Source organism: Phoenix dactylifera, chromosome 12, assembly GCF_051530095.1.
Source record: "Phoenix dactylifera cultivar Ajwa chromosome 12, Ajwa_hap1_PhDact_Kaust_v1.1, whole genome shotgun sequence".
Taxonomy (NCBI): Eukaryota; Viridiplantae; Streptophyta; class Magnoliopsida; order Arecales; family Arecaceae; genus Phoenix; species Phoenix dactylifera.
In genome coordinates this window covers 7,740,508-7,756,997 of record NC_143201.1, presented here as the reverse complement: position 1 = coordinate 7,756,997, position 16,490 = coordinate 7,740,508, and the positions used below count along the sequence as shown (strand labels likewise).

General features: G+C 35.8%; 1 protein-coding gene across 1 annotated transcript; it reads left to right on the top strand.

The window, feature by feature from the left end:
- Positions 1–3,348: 3,348 nt before the first annotated feature.
- On the top strand, positions 3,349–15,055 carry LOC103717998 (ubiquinol-cytochrome C reductase UQCRX/QCR9-like family protein). The gene is made up of 3 exons (XM_088708256.1): positions 3,349–3,556; positions 4,754–4,801; positions 14,825–15,055. Exons 1-3 carry the CDS (start codon positions 3,464–3,466, stop codon positions 14,870–14,872), a joined length of 189 nt encoding a protein of 62 aa, XP_088564382.1. The 5' UTR covers positions 3,349–3,463; the 3' UTR covers positions 14,873–15,055.
- The last annotated feature ends 1,435 nt before the right edge of the window (positions 15,056–16,490 follow it).

Genomic DNA, 16,490 nt, shown 5'->3' with positions numbered 1-16,490 from the left:
AGACTCAGCATGCGGATGGTCATCCTTTACTGATCATGGCAGCACCGCATGACTTGGTAATAGAAAATGACATACACGATCAAGTCAGCTCTCTTGGTATAAGCATGATGCCTTGTGTAACTTTGACCTCAATGTTATATTCAGTGTTCCTGCCCCTTGAATTTCTTTAGTGCTGAATGATAAAGTCTGTTGCTCTGGATGCTTTTAAACAATAATAGTTGTTTTACTTGCATAATATTGTAACATGTTTGATAATGTATTGGTATGTTACGTATACTAATTATAATTTTGAATTCATAAAATGTGATGAATAAAGTGCTATTATATTATACTATAATTAACATGGTAGTTTTATCATTATAAAATATACAAATGCGTCTTTTTTTTTTCTATTGGGCCACAAATTAACCTAGGTAAATCGATGAGCTCGATTCGATTAGTCCTTATTTATACTATATATAACCATTTGAACCCTGAATTGTTCTATGACTCATATTCCAGAGTATATCTTTTAACGTAACGGGTCAAACAAAAAAAAAAGAAAATTCCCTATTTGTTCCTGCCCTAAATTAAATATTAAATAATGGTAGACTGGAAATGAAAGTCTCTTTCAGTATGATATAAGTAGATATAATGTCATGATATCTATTACTATAATAAGAAGTATTTATTATGCAATACATATCGTAATATAGTTATGTTTTTGATTAGTTTATATATAGCAAAGAATGATAACTAATTTGATATTACTTATATTAGTATTTATACTATTCTAAATTTTTTGCTCTCTTTATTGTCATAAATATGCAAAGTTCTAAAATATCTATATTAACAAGCAATAATTACTTCAAAATAGTCATTATAACATAATTATGATATCTATAATAAAATTTCTTTTGTATAACAAGAATATTTACTATAATGTCAACAACAGCATCTATGTACTTAATAAATTTATTAGTATCATAATCCAGTAAATTTTATTTTATACCATAGTTATTAGTAATATTATATGTCGCTATTAAAATTTATTTTGATTTACAGAAATAGAAAAAAATAGTACTAAATTAAAATATTTATTAGTAAATTATTCTTAGATTCTCGTAATAATAACTGTGATGGTAATTAGATTACTTTAGCTAGGGTCAATGTCTTGAATTCCAACCTAGCCTAAATGGAGTCATTGTCTTCTAATAATTTTTTTAAGTGAGTAGTCATAATCATACAAATAAGCTATGCAATTGGATAAAATTAGTGTCAATTCAACCTACTTAAAAGCATATATCTTTTAAGTTGAACCAACCTAAGGGTCCTAATTAAAGCAATTTAAGTTATTTTGACCCGAATTGATTGGATTGGGCTTGACAAATCAATATTGGGCTCAAGTAGGATTGGGCTCGACGTGGACGGGCATTTGAAATTTGACAGAAAAGAGGGCGGGCCTTTGATTTTAACCATCGTGCCCTAGCTTCTCAACATCTTTCACCTTTTCTACTATTGCAACTATGCCCTAGCGCCTGCCCTTCAATGAGCCATTGTTATAGTTGTCCTTCCTCATTCGCCTGTCCATGACGATGGCGACTAGAAAGAAATCGGCGGTTGGACCACCCTTCACCTCTCCATACTCCTTCTATGGTTCCGACATCCCTTTCTTGATCGTCTGCCCATTTGCGGATATTCATCGGGCCCTCTTCTCATAGTTTCCACCTGTGCCTCCTATCGTCTCTCCTTCACCTATTAAGGCACACGATCAAGGTATGCATTGCTACATACCTATAGCTTCTGTGATCACATCTCCCCGGCGAAGACATGACCAGAGCGAAGCAAGATTGGACTACCCTATAGTGCCTTGTTTTCCTAGCTACTCCCTAATGCCCTTTTGTTCAACAATCCACTAGTGTCCTATTTTCTACGGTTTTCTTTCCCAGCGACGGTGTAATTGGAGGGAAGCGAATGGCCAAACCACCTTTCACCCCTCCACCACCTCTTTTTCCTCTAAGCCATGCCCTAGGTAATATTCCTTTAATGTTCCACCCATGCCCTAGCTTCCATGGTGGCCTCTATTGGTGACAGCATGATTGGAGGAAAACCGATGGCACTTAATTTATCATGAAGGGTTTATATCATAAGAAGATGCACGGTATACCATAAGTAGATGCGCAATTCTAAAGGACTTTGCTGCAAAATAAGGCATGATATGCCGCAAGAAGATGCACGGTATCACGACCCTACCATAGAAAAAAATGTGGTAATAACTCATAGTTGTCGAGATAAACTTAATGTTTTGAAAAATCAAAAATTATGAACAAAATATTTTAATAATGTTGCATATCTAGATTTGGTTTTAAACCAATGAATTTTATATACTTATTTTATGTAAATAATTATTTAATTTATTGTCTAATTAACCTAAATGAAGTGTTCATTGCTTTTTGCGCTATCTAACTCATTATTCATATTTTATGTTTTTTTTATAGATTTTAAGAACTAAGCTGGCATGTAGATATATTTTAGGTGAGTAATTATAAGTAGAATTTTGGTCTCTTTATTTTAGATTAGAATTTTACTAGAATTTAATGTAAGATTTTTTGAATATTGTAGGTTTTATGAGCATTAAAATTTGGTTCTAATTATTTATATTAAAGGTTGAACATTAGTTATTTAAATTTATTCTACTGTTTGGTTTATGATATCATGTTGAGATGCCTTGCATGCTTGTGAGGAGAGTTTTCTGAGTATATGACATTTGCCATAACTTCTAACTTATAATTTCAGGTCAGGGGTGTGGCACTTTCAATCCTATACTAAACAAATCCTATACTAAACAAGAAGGAAAGGAAGAAGGGCTCTGCAATTGCCACTGTTGCCACTACTACTATTGTTGGCATCCTTGCAACTATCATCATTACATCCGCCATCCTCACCACTACCACCACCTCCACCATATAATCATCAACATCATTGCCTTTACCACACCACTAGTACCCTCACTAGCACCCATGCCACCATCATCACTCAATCATCACTATCTTTGCAGCACAATTGCTATCATTGTTGCTACCTCTATTCTACCACCAAGGCTACCATAGCCTCTATTGCCTTCATCGTTGCGGTTACAGCCTCTACTATCATTATTATATTTCTATCTAAAAATAATTGATTATACCAAATATATTTATATTTTAATTTTTTTAAAAAAGAAATTTAAAGTTTTGTTTGTTAAAATAAAAAAATGGAAAGGTCCAAAGGTACCTAAGAAATGCAGCGCACGTTTTTGCTAATCCTTAGGTAAATACGTGCACCGCACGTGACAAATACTGGAGTGGAGTCAGATCGAGTCTTTGGCATCATCAAAGAAAAGCCGACCCCTTGGAACGAGGCAGCCGCCCTACGTCTAGAGGTGCTCGGAAGAAGCGCGTAGAGAGAGAGAGAGAGAGAGAGAGAGAGAGGCGATCTTCATTCCATGGGTCTCTGGGACGGGCTCTACCGCGTCCTTATGCGCCGGAACTCCGTCTACGTCACCTTCGTCGTCGCCGGTGCATTCGCCGGAGAACGGGTAGGGACTTTGCCGATCCGCTCCTGCCCGCCCCGTCGATCCGCTAGTTATTCGTATTCGTTAGAGTTCATCTAGCTTGCTATATAAAATTAGTCTATTTGACTTTTGTTTAGGGTTTTCTTGATTGGATCTGATGCAAGAAGTGGATCTTGCCATGTGGAGTTGATTCATGTTTTCCATTACTCAATAATTTATTTTTTTCTTGTACGTGTAATTATTTACATTAACTGCTGAAAATGGAGTGAGAACCTGCTATTCAGTCCATTATCATGAATTCTGATCGAATCTATCGTATAGAAAAGAATTGAAGATTTCATTCGGTGTCCCTGTTCATTTTGAAACATTTACAAGTGTCTCTGTAGTTTAAAAGCAAGATCTTATTTGTGATGATGCACTAATTCCAAAATAAGCCTTGCATGGATTTGCCTTTTCAAAGTAAGACCTGGTGTCCGTGTAGATTATAAAAGATCTTACATGTTAGAAAAAATTGTGCATGAAAATGATTTAGAAGTTACTGCAATTCAATTGAGAACCCGCGATTGTTTTCTTCTACCAATCAAGAGTTTGATTGGAAAAATCAGGCATGTATTTTTTTTAAAATTGTTCACTGTGCCTTTTTTGATAATTTTGTTTTCTCAGTGTTCTAGTTTTGATTCAACAATATTTAGCTTAAGATGAGATCTTATTTGTGATCGCTTGCTTTGTATGAAGCTAACAATCATGGATTTTAAGAGCCTATGTTATACATATGCGTGTGTGTATCAGCTTTTGTGGACATAATATGGTAAATATCAATCGAGAAAATTTTGATGTAGTCTGGAGCAGAGGAATCCACGAATTCCTTGACAAAATATCCCTTTCATTATTTTATAGTAAAAATATATTTTATTCAAAAAATAAACCACCTGCATTTCTTAAATATCTCTCTTGTTCCCTTTATGGATTAAGAATGGAATCAGATGGGCCACATTAGATAAGGTTTGCAACATGTCAGGCCTGTGACTTTGACACATGAAAGAGTCCTATAGTTCTGTTTTTTTTCATTTATTAATCTTTACTTAGGAAAGAGCCAATCTTTTGCATGCAGGGCCATGTTTTAGATGATTTATCTTGATTATGCATACATTGTTCTTTATTATCAAATGACACACTGGTTACTTCTTGTGTCTGACTAGTGAATTGGTTTGTTTTCTGCAGGCAGTGGACTACGGACTTCACAAACTATGGGATTACAATAATGTTGGGGTATGGATCAAATATTATTGCATGTATTTATTACATATATAGCCGTGACACCTAATTTTCATGGGATTTTTGAATCTAACATTCACTTTGTGCTTGATTTGCATTTCGGACTTTTCTTTCCAAGTAGAGAGAGCGCAATGCATGTTAACTCTCTTGACTTGGGCTTTCATTTGGTCCACTTGTGTGTATCTGTTGCCAAAAGGTAACACTTGAACCTCATGCATGTTGTAGACTAATTAAGACTGGCCACTCGGCAGTATTCTGCCACCTCTTTATTGAAACTATCCAGCGATGATTTATTATGAATATCTAGGCTCATAATCTGCATTTTCCTTTTTTTTTATTCCATGCATTCTTTCTGTAGGTAAGGTAACTTTGTCATGAAAATTTCATAAATTAGAAAGATGATTCTTTTGCAAAATACAGCGAAAGGGACATGTCCAACTCCTCAACCACTATAAACCAATTATGTCCGTTGATTTTATCATCCACTATGGCGATCTGGAGTACTCAGTGGAGGATTTTCCACTATACTTGCATCAGATTCATCATGCTTACGACTTCATATTGAACTTCTGTCATAAAATAGGAGCCTATCACCCAGAAGTCCCAAACTTTTGTCCTCTACCCTAGATCTAATCAAGCATCTCTTATTCTTTTTTTGGCTGTTAATCCCAAAACCATTTGAAGCATCCATCTGATTTTGATTTTGGAATAAGTATCCATCTGACTGGTAGGGAATTGAGATGGTAATAGCTATGTAGCATGTAAGTGATTGAGGGCTGATTTAGATGGTAATTTGTGAGTCAACTGAGATTCGAGGGTGTTCCATGTAGAAGTGGGGCTTAAAGCTGTCTCAAAAAGTCAATAAAGAGGGGGGCAAAGCCTAAGTTTGAATGGATGATTGGCAAGAATGATTTATAGTGTCTGCCTCAACTATTGGAATAAATCTTGAGAGTTATGGCTAGTTTTATCCTCCTTTTACATCAGTCTCAATAACATTTTGCTGGCGGGTAATAAATTCCTAACTAGAACCATAAGAGTGACTTATGCTTGAAGTCTTTAGGGTCTTAATGATACTAAGATATATGAACCCTGTGGCTCCGTGTTAACATATACTGTGATATTTGCTGGCTGATAAGTTGTTTGGGGCAAAGAAGCCTTGTGGTCTGGAAAAGGAAAACAAAGGTTGTTCTAATTTGATTATATTTTATTTCATACCTAAGAGAAAAGGGCAAAATATGAAAAAGGAATGTCTGATTGTCCTTTATCAATGGTTGGTTGTGTTGCTGAAAATTGAGAGAGGATTTGTGTTATGTTGGAGACATTAGAGAAGAGATTGCTGGTGCCATGGGCATGCAACCCTTAGAATTTTTGTGAAGAAGAACTCCTGGAGATAGTAGATAGAAGATTGAAGAAGAACAAGAAGAGAGTTGAGAAGTGAAATTATTCAAATCATCATGATAAATTCAATAATTCATAATTCTTAATCTTGAAAAATTCAGCTTGTAACCCTTTTCCTAGCTAGTTATATAGATTCTTGAGATTATTACTCCTAGTGAACATTTAATTCAGACCCTCGATCTAACTAAAGATTTCCTATAGCCTCAAAGGTTGAAATGAATCTATAATGAAATTTTAACTGAAGTTTCAACAGGTTTTAGCCTTGAAAATATGGGAATTTGGCCAACCATGGAGCACAAATTGTGAATCTCAGATAGATATTTCCCAATGAGACTAAGGTTGCTTAAGTCTGATTTGTGCAAAAATTTATTCTTCATATAAGCTTTCTAGTTCCAAATTGGTGGTACATCAGACTCCCTCAAGTTGAGAAGGATCCATCCTGGAGTTCAGAGATGCTTTCTTTTGTTTTTCTATCTATTCTTGATATGAACCGAGACTTCCTTTGGTCTCAAAAGATTCATAGACCGTAGTCTTAGAGATTATGCCTAAGGTTCTTGAAGTATCATTACTACCATATCCTCCTGGATACAAGCATGAATTTCTGTGCTTTGTGTAGAAGTGCAAAAATTAAGCTGATTGTTGTGAATTACATCCTTGCCAAATAATCATGTTCTACTTAAAATAATATATGTTGCATTCATTGCAAAATAAGTTGTTAAGTCATTCTGTCTGCTATGGTTGATAGAAAAAGAGATGACATTGGTGCTCCATTACAATCTTCACAGTCTTTTAGCCATTAGCAAGTGATATAGAGATGGTTTTTGCTCCATTTTGATATCAAGTTTCTCAATCACCTGGTTGAAACCATATTCACAGTGCTTCCACCTAATTCAATCCTTCACTAGGTTCCCCCATGCACCACATACCATCTTCAAGTAGTCTTGCATCAGTTTGGTTTCAGAGTCAAACTTTATACTCCTGTCCTCACTCTCATTCCCTTCCTTTCTTTAAACTGTTATCTCTTTTTCTCTACTATGCTGCCTGATAGTTTGTTGAGTAATCAGCTTGATACCTTCTCTTGAGATTAAAAGGCAGCAATAAATGTATGTAGCAACTTATTGGAAGGGTTGCATTCTTTGAAACTCAATTCATCTCCCTGGGAACAGAAGTAGTGCAGCAGAGAATAATGCAAATATGTACTATCAGTTCCATTAGAGGGAGTTGTATGATGATCTGGCACTGTTTAGAGGACAAATCATATTGCCAGCCACTGGTTTCTCCACATAAATGTTAGGTCTTTTCAAGATCTTGGCAAATACTGGGAAATATTAGAATATAAAATGAGGCATTGGGATTTTAAGGGTTATAGCTGATATGTGGAATCTTTGGAGTTTTGAGTGATTTAAGAGGATCTAGGGAGGAGATTAGGAAAAAAAAATGAGGCAATGGGATTTTAGGGGTTATAGCAGATGTATGGAATCTTTGATGGTTTTGAGGGATTTGAGAGGAGCAAGGGAGGTCTTAAAGTGCTGTAATGATTAAATCTCCGTGGCAGGGAAGCACAGTTCTGTGACAAACACGTATCTGCAACATTAGTAGTCTGTGCAACAGGATAACGCATATCAGATGCTCTTTTTCTAGAAGGTAATACAGATGATGTGAAGGAAAAAGAAGAGCGGGGGTGACAGACACACAAAGACACAGAGAGAGAGAGAGGGGGGGGATGGAGAGCAAATAAGCCATACTACTTTTTTCTTTTCAAAGTTAAGACTTAAGAGCATAAATATCTCCCAGCTGGCATTCTCTGTCTTTAGTATCAGAATGCTCCAGCTGCTTGTTAAGTTGTCCTTGCAGGATTTCATGTAATAAGAAAGAAGTTTACAATTCATATCTTCAAAAAAATGAAGGAAACTTGATAAGGAAAAAAAACTTGCCAGCTATTGAATCCTTATGTTCTTTGTCAACAATGTCAAGGGGTAGAAAAAGCAAAAGAAATAACAACATGGCTCTGCTCTCATGGGAACAGTCAGCCTAGTTACTTCATCTCCTTAGGAGGCCAAGTAGGGCCCATGTGAGGACCAACGAAGAGACAGGAAATCAGTTGTAACTAGCTGCATCACATGAACAACAATTAGAATCTGCTAGTTTAATTCTTTCTTGCCTTGCCAGTAAAAACCTTTTAAAAGCTTATAATAGTCAAGTTTCTATCATCTTGTCAGTGTTCCCAAGTGGAAGCTTATAGTACTCAAATTTCTATCATCTTGTCAGTGTTCCCGAGGGAAGTAACGAATCTCCAAGAAAACTTTGAAATGCTTTGCATTCATAGATTTGTTAATTTCTGGGCATAATTTCCACCAAAGTTCTACCAACAGCAGATACCACTTCGCTTGGAAACTTGTACTGTAGCCATTCTTAACAAACCTTTAGAAAAAGGGTATTTTGCAGAAAAAAGTACATTTTTTTTTTGTGTGAAATCAGTTAATGGACCATTGTACTTTGCGGCCATGACTACTATGAGGATGTCTTTACACATGCATCAACATAAGTCATGGGTGCAACTTTTGTAACAAATATGCACTTACGATTGTAATGTGCATCTACACGGCTTAATTGTGCATATCTATATGGCGTTTGGTGCATAATGGTGCAGTAAAGTCCAAAACAATAGTTTTTGCAAAAATTATTAAGTAGTAGTTTTCTTCAAATAAATAAATGTTTCAAAATGATACTAGAAGAATGTCACTTTAAATTTTCCATTTTAGTTGTTCCAAAAAATGTTAAACAAATCCTTTTCTTTTTGGTGTTGTGAAATCAAACACAATGACATCCTCTCCAAACTAGAAATTATCTACTCAAAATTATAGAGCACAATGATATGAATGTCCATGCCTTTAGCATGTTCGACATGTAAGAAATTCTGAGCAGAAGGCATTTCATGGATTCATTTCAGTTCAGTTCCACATTCTGTACTGTGGCAGACATTTTTATAAGTCTCTATAAGGATGGATAAAAATTGATTTGTGAAGACACTGATGTCACAGATCATACTAGCAGGTGCAATGCGGTAAGGATTTCTGCTGTTAGGTTTTAGTTGGTGGTACCTCGGCCTTGAAACCAAATAACTAAGCTAAATAAGATCTCATTGGATTAAGGTGCCTGTAACCATTGTTTATTGCTATGTGCTTGGATACACTTTTGAATGGCTGCTTTCCTGTCTTAAGCTCATTTCTAGATCTTTGTTGAAGCATATTTGTTAATTGGAAAGTAATTCAAATTGCAAATGAAAGTCTCCGTGTGGGAAAGAATTAAGTCCCCTTTTCAAGATATTCAAATGATAGTAAAAAAAACTAAGTTGAGAATAGTGCATCTAACAAAAAGAGGGAATTACTTGTTATGAAGGAAATTCCCTGATGCACATTATCAGATGTTGGAATGTGTGGGAGCTTGAAGGTAACTGCTTTTTATCTGTGACATAACTTCGTGCTAAATAATTTGCTTGACAATATGTTTTGGGTGGCCTATATTCACTATTTCCCCTTTGTTGCCATTCTCTTGTAATTTTGCAATTTTTGCTCCTTGAAGATCGCTTTTGTAGTCTCAGTAGTCGATTGCTAACATGTCTGTTCATGAAGTCTTCTCTAGGGCTCGTTTGGTTCGCGGGAAAAGAAGGGAGAAAAGTGTGGTCAACGGGAAAGTAATGAGATGCCTCTTGTTTGGTTGGAGTTTTCAAAGGAGAGAGATAGAAAAGTTATATTTCCATGGAAATATGATTCCTACATTTCATGGGAAAGACTTTTCCATGAGAAACATGAAAAAGTTACTTTTCCATGAGGCGAAAATCACTCCATCTTTATTTTTTCCCAAAAAGGCCCTTCAGCATTAAAGAGGCATTAAATGCCTAATTTTTATTAAGGGTATACTAGGAATTACACAACTTTTTTAGAAAAGTGGACGGTCAACCAAACATAAGCACTATGAAAATTTGTCACTTTCCCATGTTTAACCAAACATGCCAAAAGTACATTCCCAGATATTCTCTTTCTAGGAATCTTCTTCCCAAGAATCATATTCCTAGGAGAAAAAATGCTTCCCGCGAACCAAACGTGCCCCTAGTATCCATTATTAATGAAATTCAAAACTATTAATGGATAAGACAGTAAGCCTTGTCAAAACTATTTGTGCCATTATTATGTATCTTTGTTCTTTAAATGTAAAATGGCAGTTAAGAAAAGAGCAATTCACTTAAAAGTAAGGACAGTCTTGGTCAAAATGTTGTGCTATTCATTCCATCTTTAAATGGTAGATTGCCATGTGATCAGCTGTTATCCATTTTATTGAAAGGAACAAATAATGTTTCTAACCTTGTTTAAGTGGAAATTAGATTTTCGTGTTTTCCTTCTACATCACAATTTTCTTGTTGTTTTGGAGCCATCTTTCTAGGAAGAGCTAAATCTTTGGAAAAACGATAATGACTGAATGGCACATAGACCTCGTTTATTCAAATTATGTTCATTAATGAAATTGCACCTACACATTCAAATTTGTCTTTGGTTGTTGGAAAATGGAGTCTAAAATGTTCTATGCAATGAAGAAGACTTAAAATGCATGTGCAAAAGTCATGTTTTCGGGGCCCTATCTAATGCACCAAGTTGTTCTAAAATCAGCACATCATACAGTGCCACTATATATATAGATAGATAAATAGAGAGAGAGAGAGAGATGAATTAGGATCTAGTTGTCAACTAGGTTTCAAGTTGGATCTGGCCAGGTGAATCCGAAGGTTGGAGTCTAACACTAATGATCTGAGCTGTTGAATGTGATCTGCTATCTCTAAATTGCTTATAGACTAAACATCATTTAACTTGGAGACCTCTAGCCTATGCATCATCTCGTCAAAAATTGATAGTTTAAATAAATACGACACAATGCTCGTTTTTGACTATAGTCTAGGCATCTTCAAATTTGTTTGTCTGTAAGCAGCTTTAAAGGTAGTAGGTCATATTTAGTAGCTTAGATCTAATTTGAGATTAGGTCGACAAGATCTCTCTCTCTCTCTCTCTCTCTCTCTCTCTCTGTGTGTGTGTGTCCTAGTATCTTGCACATGCCATGCATATGGCAAGGAAAAATGAAGACCAGATGAGCAGGGTGGGGTGGTGGGTCCTGTTCCAATTTTATTAGATGCCTAAAGAAACATGTTACCCTCGGGAGTCGTATAGTGTATTTTAGGGGCTATTTGTTGCTTGCATTTACGGGTTGCATTTCAACTATTATAAAAAAAAAGCTCCAAAAACTGTAATTGGTGCTACATCTAAACTGGTTGCAATTTTGAGGAATATTGTAATTAAGAAAGACCTTTGGAAGGGGTTCCTTCACCACTCTATTCGTCCCCCTTCTCCTTTTCCATGGTATCCTTGTAATTAAAATAATAATAATAATAATATAATAATGTTACTGAATTAATATTATAATATTATTACAAATAGTGATATTATTATAATAATATTTAGTGTATATTATATTATTTATTATTATATTGTGATAATATCTTATTATTATTTTATTATATCATAATATTATTATAATTATAATAAAATTAAAATGTTATAATATAATGTTTCATTTTTAATAGTAGTAAACTATATGATATTTAATATCGTTAGAATATTATAATAAGGTTATGATAATAATAATATTATTAGAATCTTACAACATTGTTGCGATATTATCTTATCATTATAATTTTTATAGTATTATAATATGTATAATGGTATAATAATGACTATAATTGCATACAATAAATAATATATAGTAATATATAGTCATTATAATTATTATTTATAATCTATATATAATGGCATGGTAATAGTTAAAATTGATAAAAAACATGTCCGTTATTATAATAGCGAATTATCTTATATTCATATGATTACTATAGTAATTATTCTTATTCTAATTCAATGATAATGTAATAGCCAATGTTTTAAATCACGACAAGTGGGGAGTGTTCTGGCCATCTTGGGACAGGACTCCAAAACCCATCCACATTGGGAAAGAAGAAGAAAAGGAAAAAGAAAGGAAGGAAAGAAGAAAAAGGAAAGAAAGAAAGGAAGAAGGAAAGAAAGAAGGAAAGAAGGAATAAAGGAAACAAACAACAAACAAAGAAATGAAATAAGGGGAGACTAGGATGCTCGATCGGGATCGGGATGGTCACTAGGATGGGTCGGGATAGTGGGAGCATCTTGTTTTATGGAGAAATATTACTTTTCTTTTATAATTATAAAAATAACCTTGGTATTAGCCAAGAATTGCTGAACCGAGCTGATCCGATCTCTGATCGGGTCGGTTCTCCAATGGAAAACGGTCTCAGCCCCCTAAGGGACAAAATCTGATTGGATGTGGCCGGAACTGATCAGAACAAGCCGGAACCTGTACGGGTCTTGGTACCGGTTCGACGAACTTTGATATTAGCAATATTACTCTTCTATTATAATGAGAAAAATAACATGATGCACTGTTCACTATTTCTCAATGGGGAAAGTTTACCATCTCAATTATAGGGTAACCATATCTCTTTCCACATCAAACAACCAAGCAGCTGTAATTGCATTTGCAGTTTTTAGTTACGGACAACTAAAGAGAAATAATGAATTGTAGCCAATAATTGAATTGCATGCAATTGAATTGTAGGCAACCAAACGGACCTGTAGATGGAGCAGCAGTGCAACTCGAGTTGCAATACAATTTTAGATGGAAGTGAATGGAAGTGGTGGAGGGTGGAGAGAGGAGGATGAAGTGGAGGGAAGAGGGTGAGGACAAGATGGGCCGTGGAGAGATTGGGTCTAGGGGCTGGGGTCCTGGAGTGGTTGGCACCGGGGCCTTTTAAGCAGTCATCAACAGTGAGAGAGGAGGGGATCTGGAGGATGGCATTTGGGGGGGGGGGGGGAGTCGTGGTGGGTGGGGGGGTGTGGTGCTTTACCACTCTACTGCGTTGGAAGATGGAGAAGGGGCTAAGGAGAATCAGGACTGAGGACTGATACCTTGGATTGGTCAGTGCCAGGGCCTCGTTTGGCAGTTTTTGACAGTGAGGGAGGAGAGTTTGGGAGGAGGGCACAACGAGGAGGGGGCCTGCTACTCAACCAAGCTAGAAGATGGAGAAGGGGCTGGGAAGAAAATGGGCTGGGTCAAGGTCTTGGACTGGTTGGCGTCGGGGCTCTTCCGGCAGCCACTGGCAGCGAGGGAGGAGGGCATGACAAGGGATCTGCCCAGATCAGGTGCATTGAAGAATAGGACTGGGGGGGGGGGGGGGTGTTGAGGAGTTGATGGATGGGAGGAAAGGGTGTGCTCGAGCATACAGAGTCGGGATGTGAGGGGTGGAAAAGTTCATGGATGGGAGGAAAATTCGTGTCAGCTCGTTGTGTAGCTCACTTGGCTGCCATCCGGGTTATGGCAAATAAAGCCTGAGCTGCAAGGCCTTGCAGCTTGACTTGTGGTCCAGCTGTGGACCTCCAAACATGCAGGCTGGTCTACCCCTTAGTTGGACTTGGAATGCAGGTCGATTAGCAGCATGCCAAACAACCTGAAAGAGAAATTTGCCTTAGGAAAAGGTTTTAGGAGGAAATCAAGAGAAATTCAGGGAGTCGTCCTGTGAGTGTTTGACTACAAAGGGATTTGGTTAACAAGATTGCAGTCTGGTCATGAAAACATTCTACCATTTCAATAACACATCATATCATGCCACTTGGGGAGACTTGATTCGTAAGCAAGAGGTTTCATGAGTTTTGTGCATATACATTTTAGTTCTTGTAGACCATGTCCAACATTTGGATTTTCATTATCAACTCGGACTTCTGAATTTTGCAGTGGGTGCAATTGAACAAGATACTTATAATATGCTACCTTAGCTATTGATATAAACTAGTGTTGTTCATGTGCAATGCATGTGAAAGGAAAGAGGGATGGCTGTGATTCCCATCTGGTTAAAGATTTTTCTATCACTTGTAGATACTCTTCCCCCTCTGGCTATCATATATTTCTGGTTCTCTGATCTTAAAGATTAGATCAGGAACTAATCAAAGACGTGTGCAGTTACTAATGATGGGAGTATAAATAGTAGCGATGTGCTATTTATAACTTGTTAATTAAAATATTTAACAAGATCCTCTGTTTTCGTGGCTGTTTGTAAAGGCAAAATTGCTACAAGAGCTAATTATAACTTTATTATTGCTTAGCCTTCAAGGTTCGCTTGTTTTGCAGAATGTGGTGAAATTCTTTTATGAAAGAAAATGATGGTGAAATTCATGTTGTGCATGTTATATCACTGATAAGAAAAAAATTCAAGAAAAAACTGTGTCCAACTATTCCATACCATTGTGCGAACATTACTTCAATGTGTTTTCGGTTGACCTGTTAATTTGTAGTTTTGTTACTGAAGTTAATATATTCCTAGTAACTATGCTGGCATTCCTTTAGAAACTTGTTCTTGTGAATCATATATTTGTCATATTTGTTGTCCACCTGATATTCTACTTGTAGAACACATTTGTCCTTCTCACTTTGTTCTTTATGTTTTCTCAAAAAATTATTTTTTCTAAAATTTTTGTTTTTTTCTGTTTATTGCAGAAAAAGTATGAGGATATTCCAGTGTTGGGGCAAAGACAATCAGAATGATTTCATTCTCAGGCGCTGCTCTTTGAATTTTTTGAGATTATTCTGAATGTAGCAACAGTTGTGAAGCTTTTTTATGCTATAATAAAACACTAAACAGCATTTGTTTGTGTCGAGACTCATGCTCTTTTTTGTTAAGACTCTTCATTTGAATGTTGAAATCAAGGTTGAAAAGCATGGGCATCACTGATTTTGCATCTGCAGCTGTATGCAAAACTTGACCAGGACAAACAGCATATGCTGCTGGCTGTCTTATTTCTTTTGGACCGATAGAATTTGTATTCCAGTTATGAGTCGAAGAACTTGAAAATCAGATAGTTTCGATCTGGTTTTCTTAGCTTGCCCAACTCTTGGGGAGTAGGCGGTTTTGATATCGTAATGTTCATGCCTATGTATCAATATCAAATTTTGATTGGCCTTTTTGGTTACTGCTGTCCATATTAATCATTGGTGTGGCCACCATCCACAATTTTCATGTCTCAATGTTCTAAAATGATTTTCAAGTGGGGCTCGAGCCATGATCATACGATGTGGATACCCCGTCGCTCCTTTTTTTTTTGGTCTCCTCCCCTCAATTTCAATAGAGTGCTGTATTCTACCGGATCTACATACCTTCCCAAGTAATAACATAAAGCATATATGATATTTTTGTTTTCTTAGTTGTCCAGCAGTCAAAAAGGATCTGTATAAATATTGAGTTCTAACTCTAATAAGGACCTAAGGGTCCATTGCCAAAAATCAATGATTAGCTATTTTATCATTTTATCTTAAGTTTTTTTTGTGTGCATGAATACTTTTCTAAAAATTTAAATTTGCACGAATATCTCTTTAAAATATATATTTATTTCTGTACTATTGTAAAATACTGTTTTTGTACAATTGCTCCTAATATAATGATTTTTTTTAACACTGTTAATAACTTATGACAATAACAACAATGAACCTGACAAGCTTGATGTAACCCAATTACATCCAAGTTTTGGCCTTTAACTACGTGGGATTATAATTTGACTTTGCTTAGTAAGTTACTCATGATATTATGTTTTATATTCTGTTGACATATCTACCGTATTTATCAATGGTATTTTTAAGATTCATGATTGGAGCAACTTTGGTTAGACAAAGGACCAACTCAAATTAAGTTTGATAATTTAGTAAGTGGATATATGGCTTCTAACAAATCCTACATTGGTTGCCGCAATTAGGTTAGGTCAGATTTGGAATACGTATGTTTCTTATTTCAGGTTGTCAACTTATTTAAATTTTGATATTCGGATTAGTTTTATTTTTAAGCAAAAATTCTGTATGCCTCTTGAACGAAATGTATTGCCGACAAGATCAATCACAAGTTTTATCTTTAAGTCATGACCAAAATAAAAAGACTGAAGTCACAATATTTTTTTTTTACTCAAGATTGGGTCTCTATGCTAGGTGTTTTGTCCACGGCTTCAGGAGAATTTCTAGTTGGAAGGAATTTCTTTTAGAGCTTGTTGAATAATTTTTAGAGATTTCCCATTTCATCTATTCGTACTAAATTAGACTAGGAAAGCTTGATCTAACTCATTTACATCCTAGTTGCTTTCCTTAAAACCTTGGTTGATAACTTCAATAAAATATTCCA

Excerpts from the sequence above, each read along its gene's own strand:
- LOC103717998 (XM_088708256.1), top strand. The coding sequence starts at position 3,464 with ATGGGTCTCTGGGACGGGCTCTACCGCGTCCTTATGCGCCGGAACTCC. Across the intron at positions 3,557-4,753 it reads GTGCATTCGCCGGAGAACGG|GCAGTGGACTACGGACTTCA; the intron begins GTAGGGACTTTG and ends TGTTTTCTGCAG. Across the intron at positions 4,802-14,824 it reads GGGATTACAATAATGTTGGG|AAAAAGTATGAGGATATTCC; the intron begins GTATGGATCAAA and ends TGTTTATTGCAG.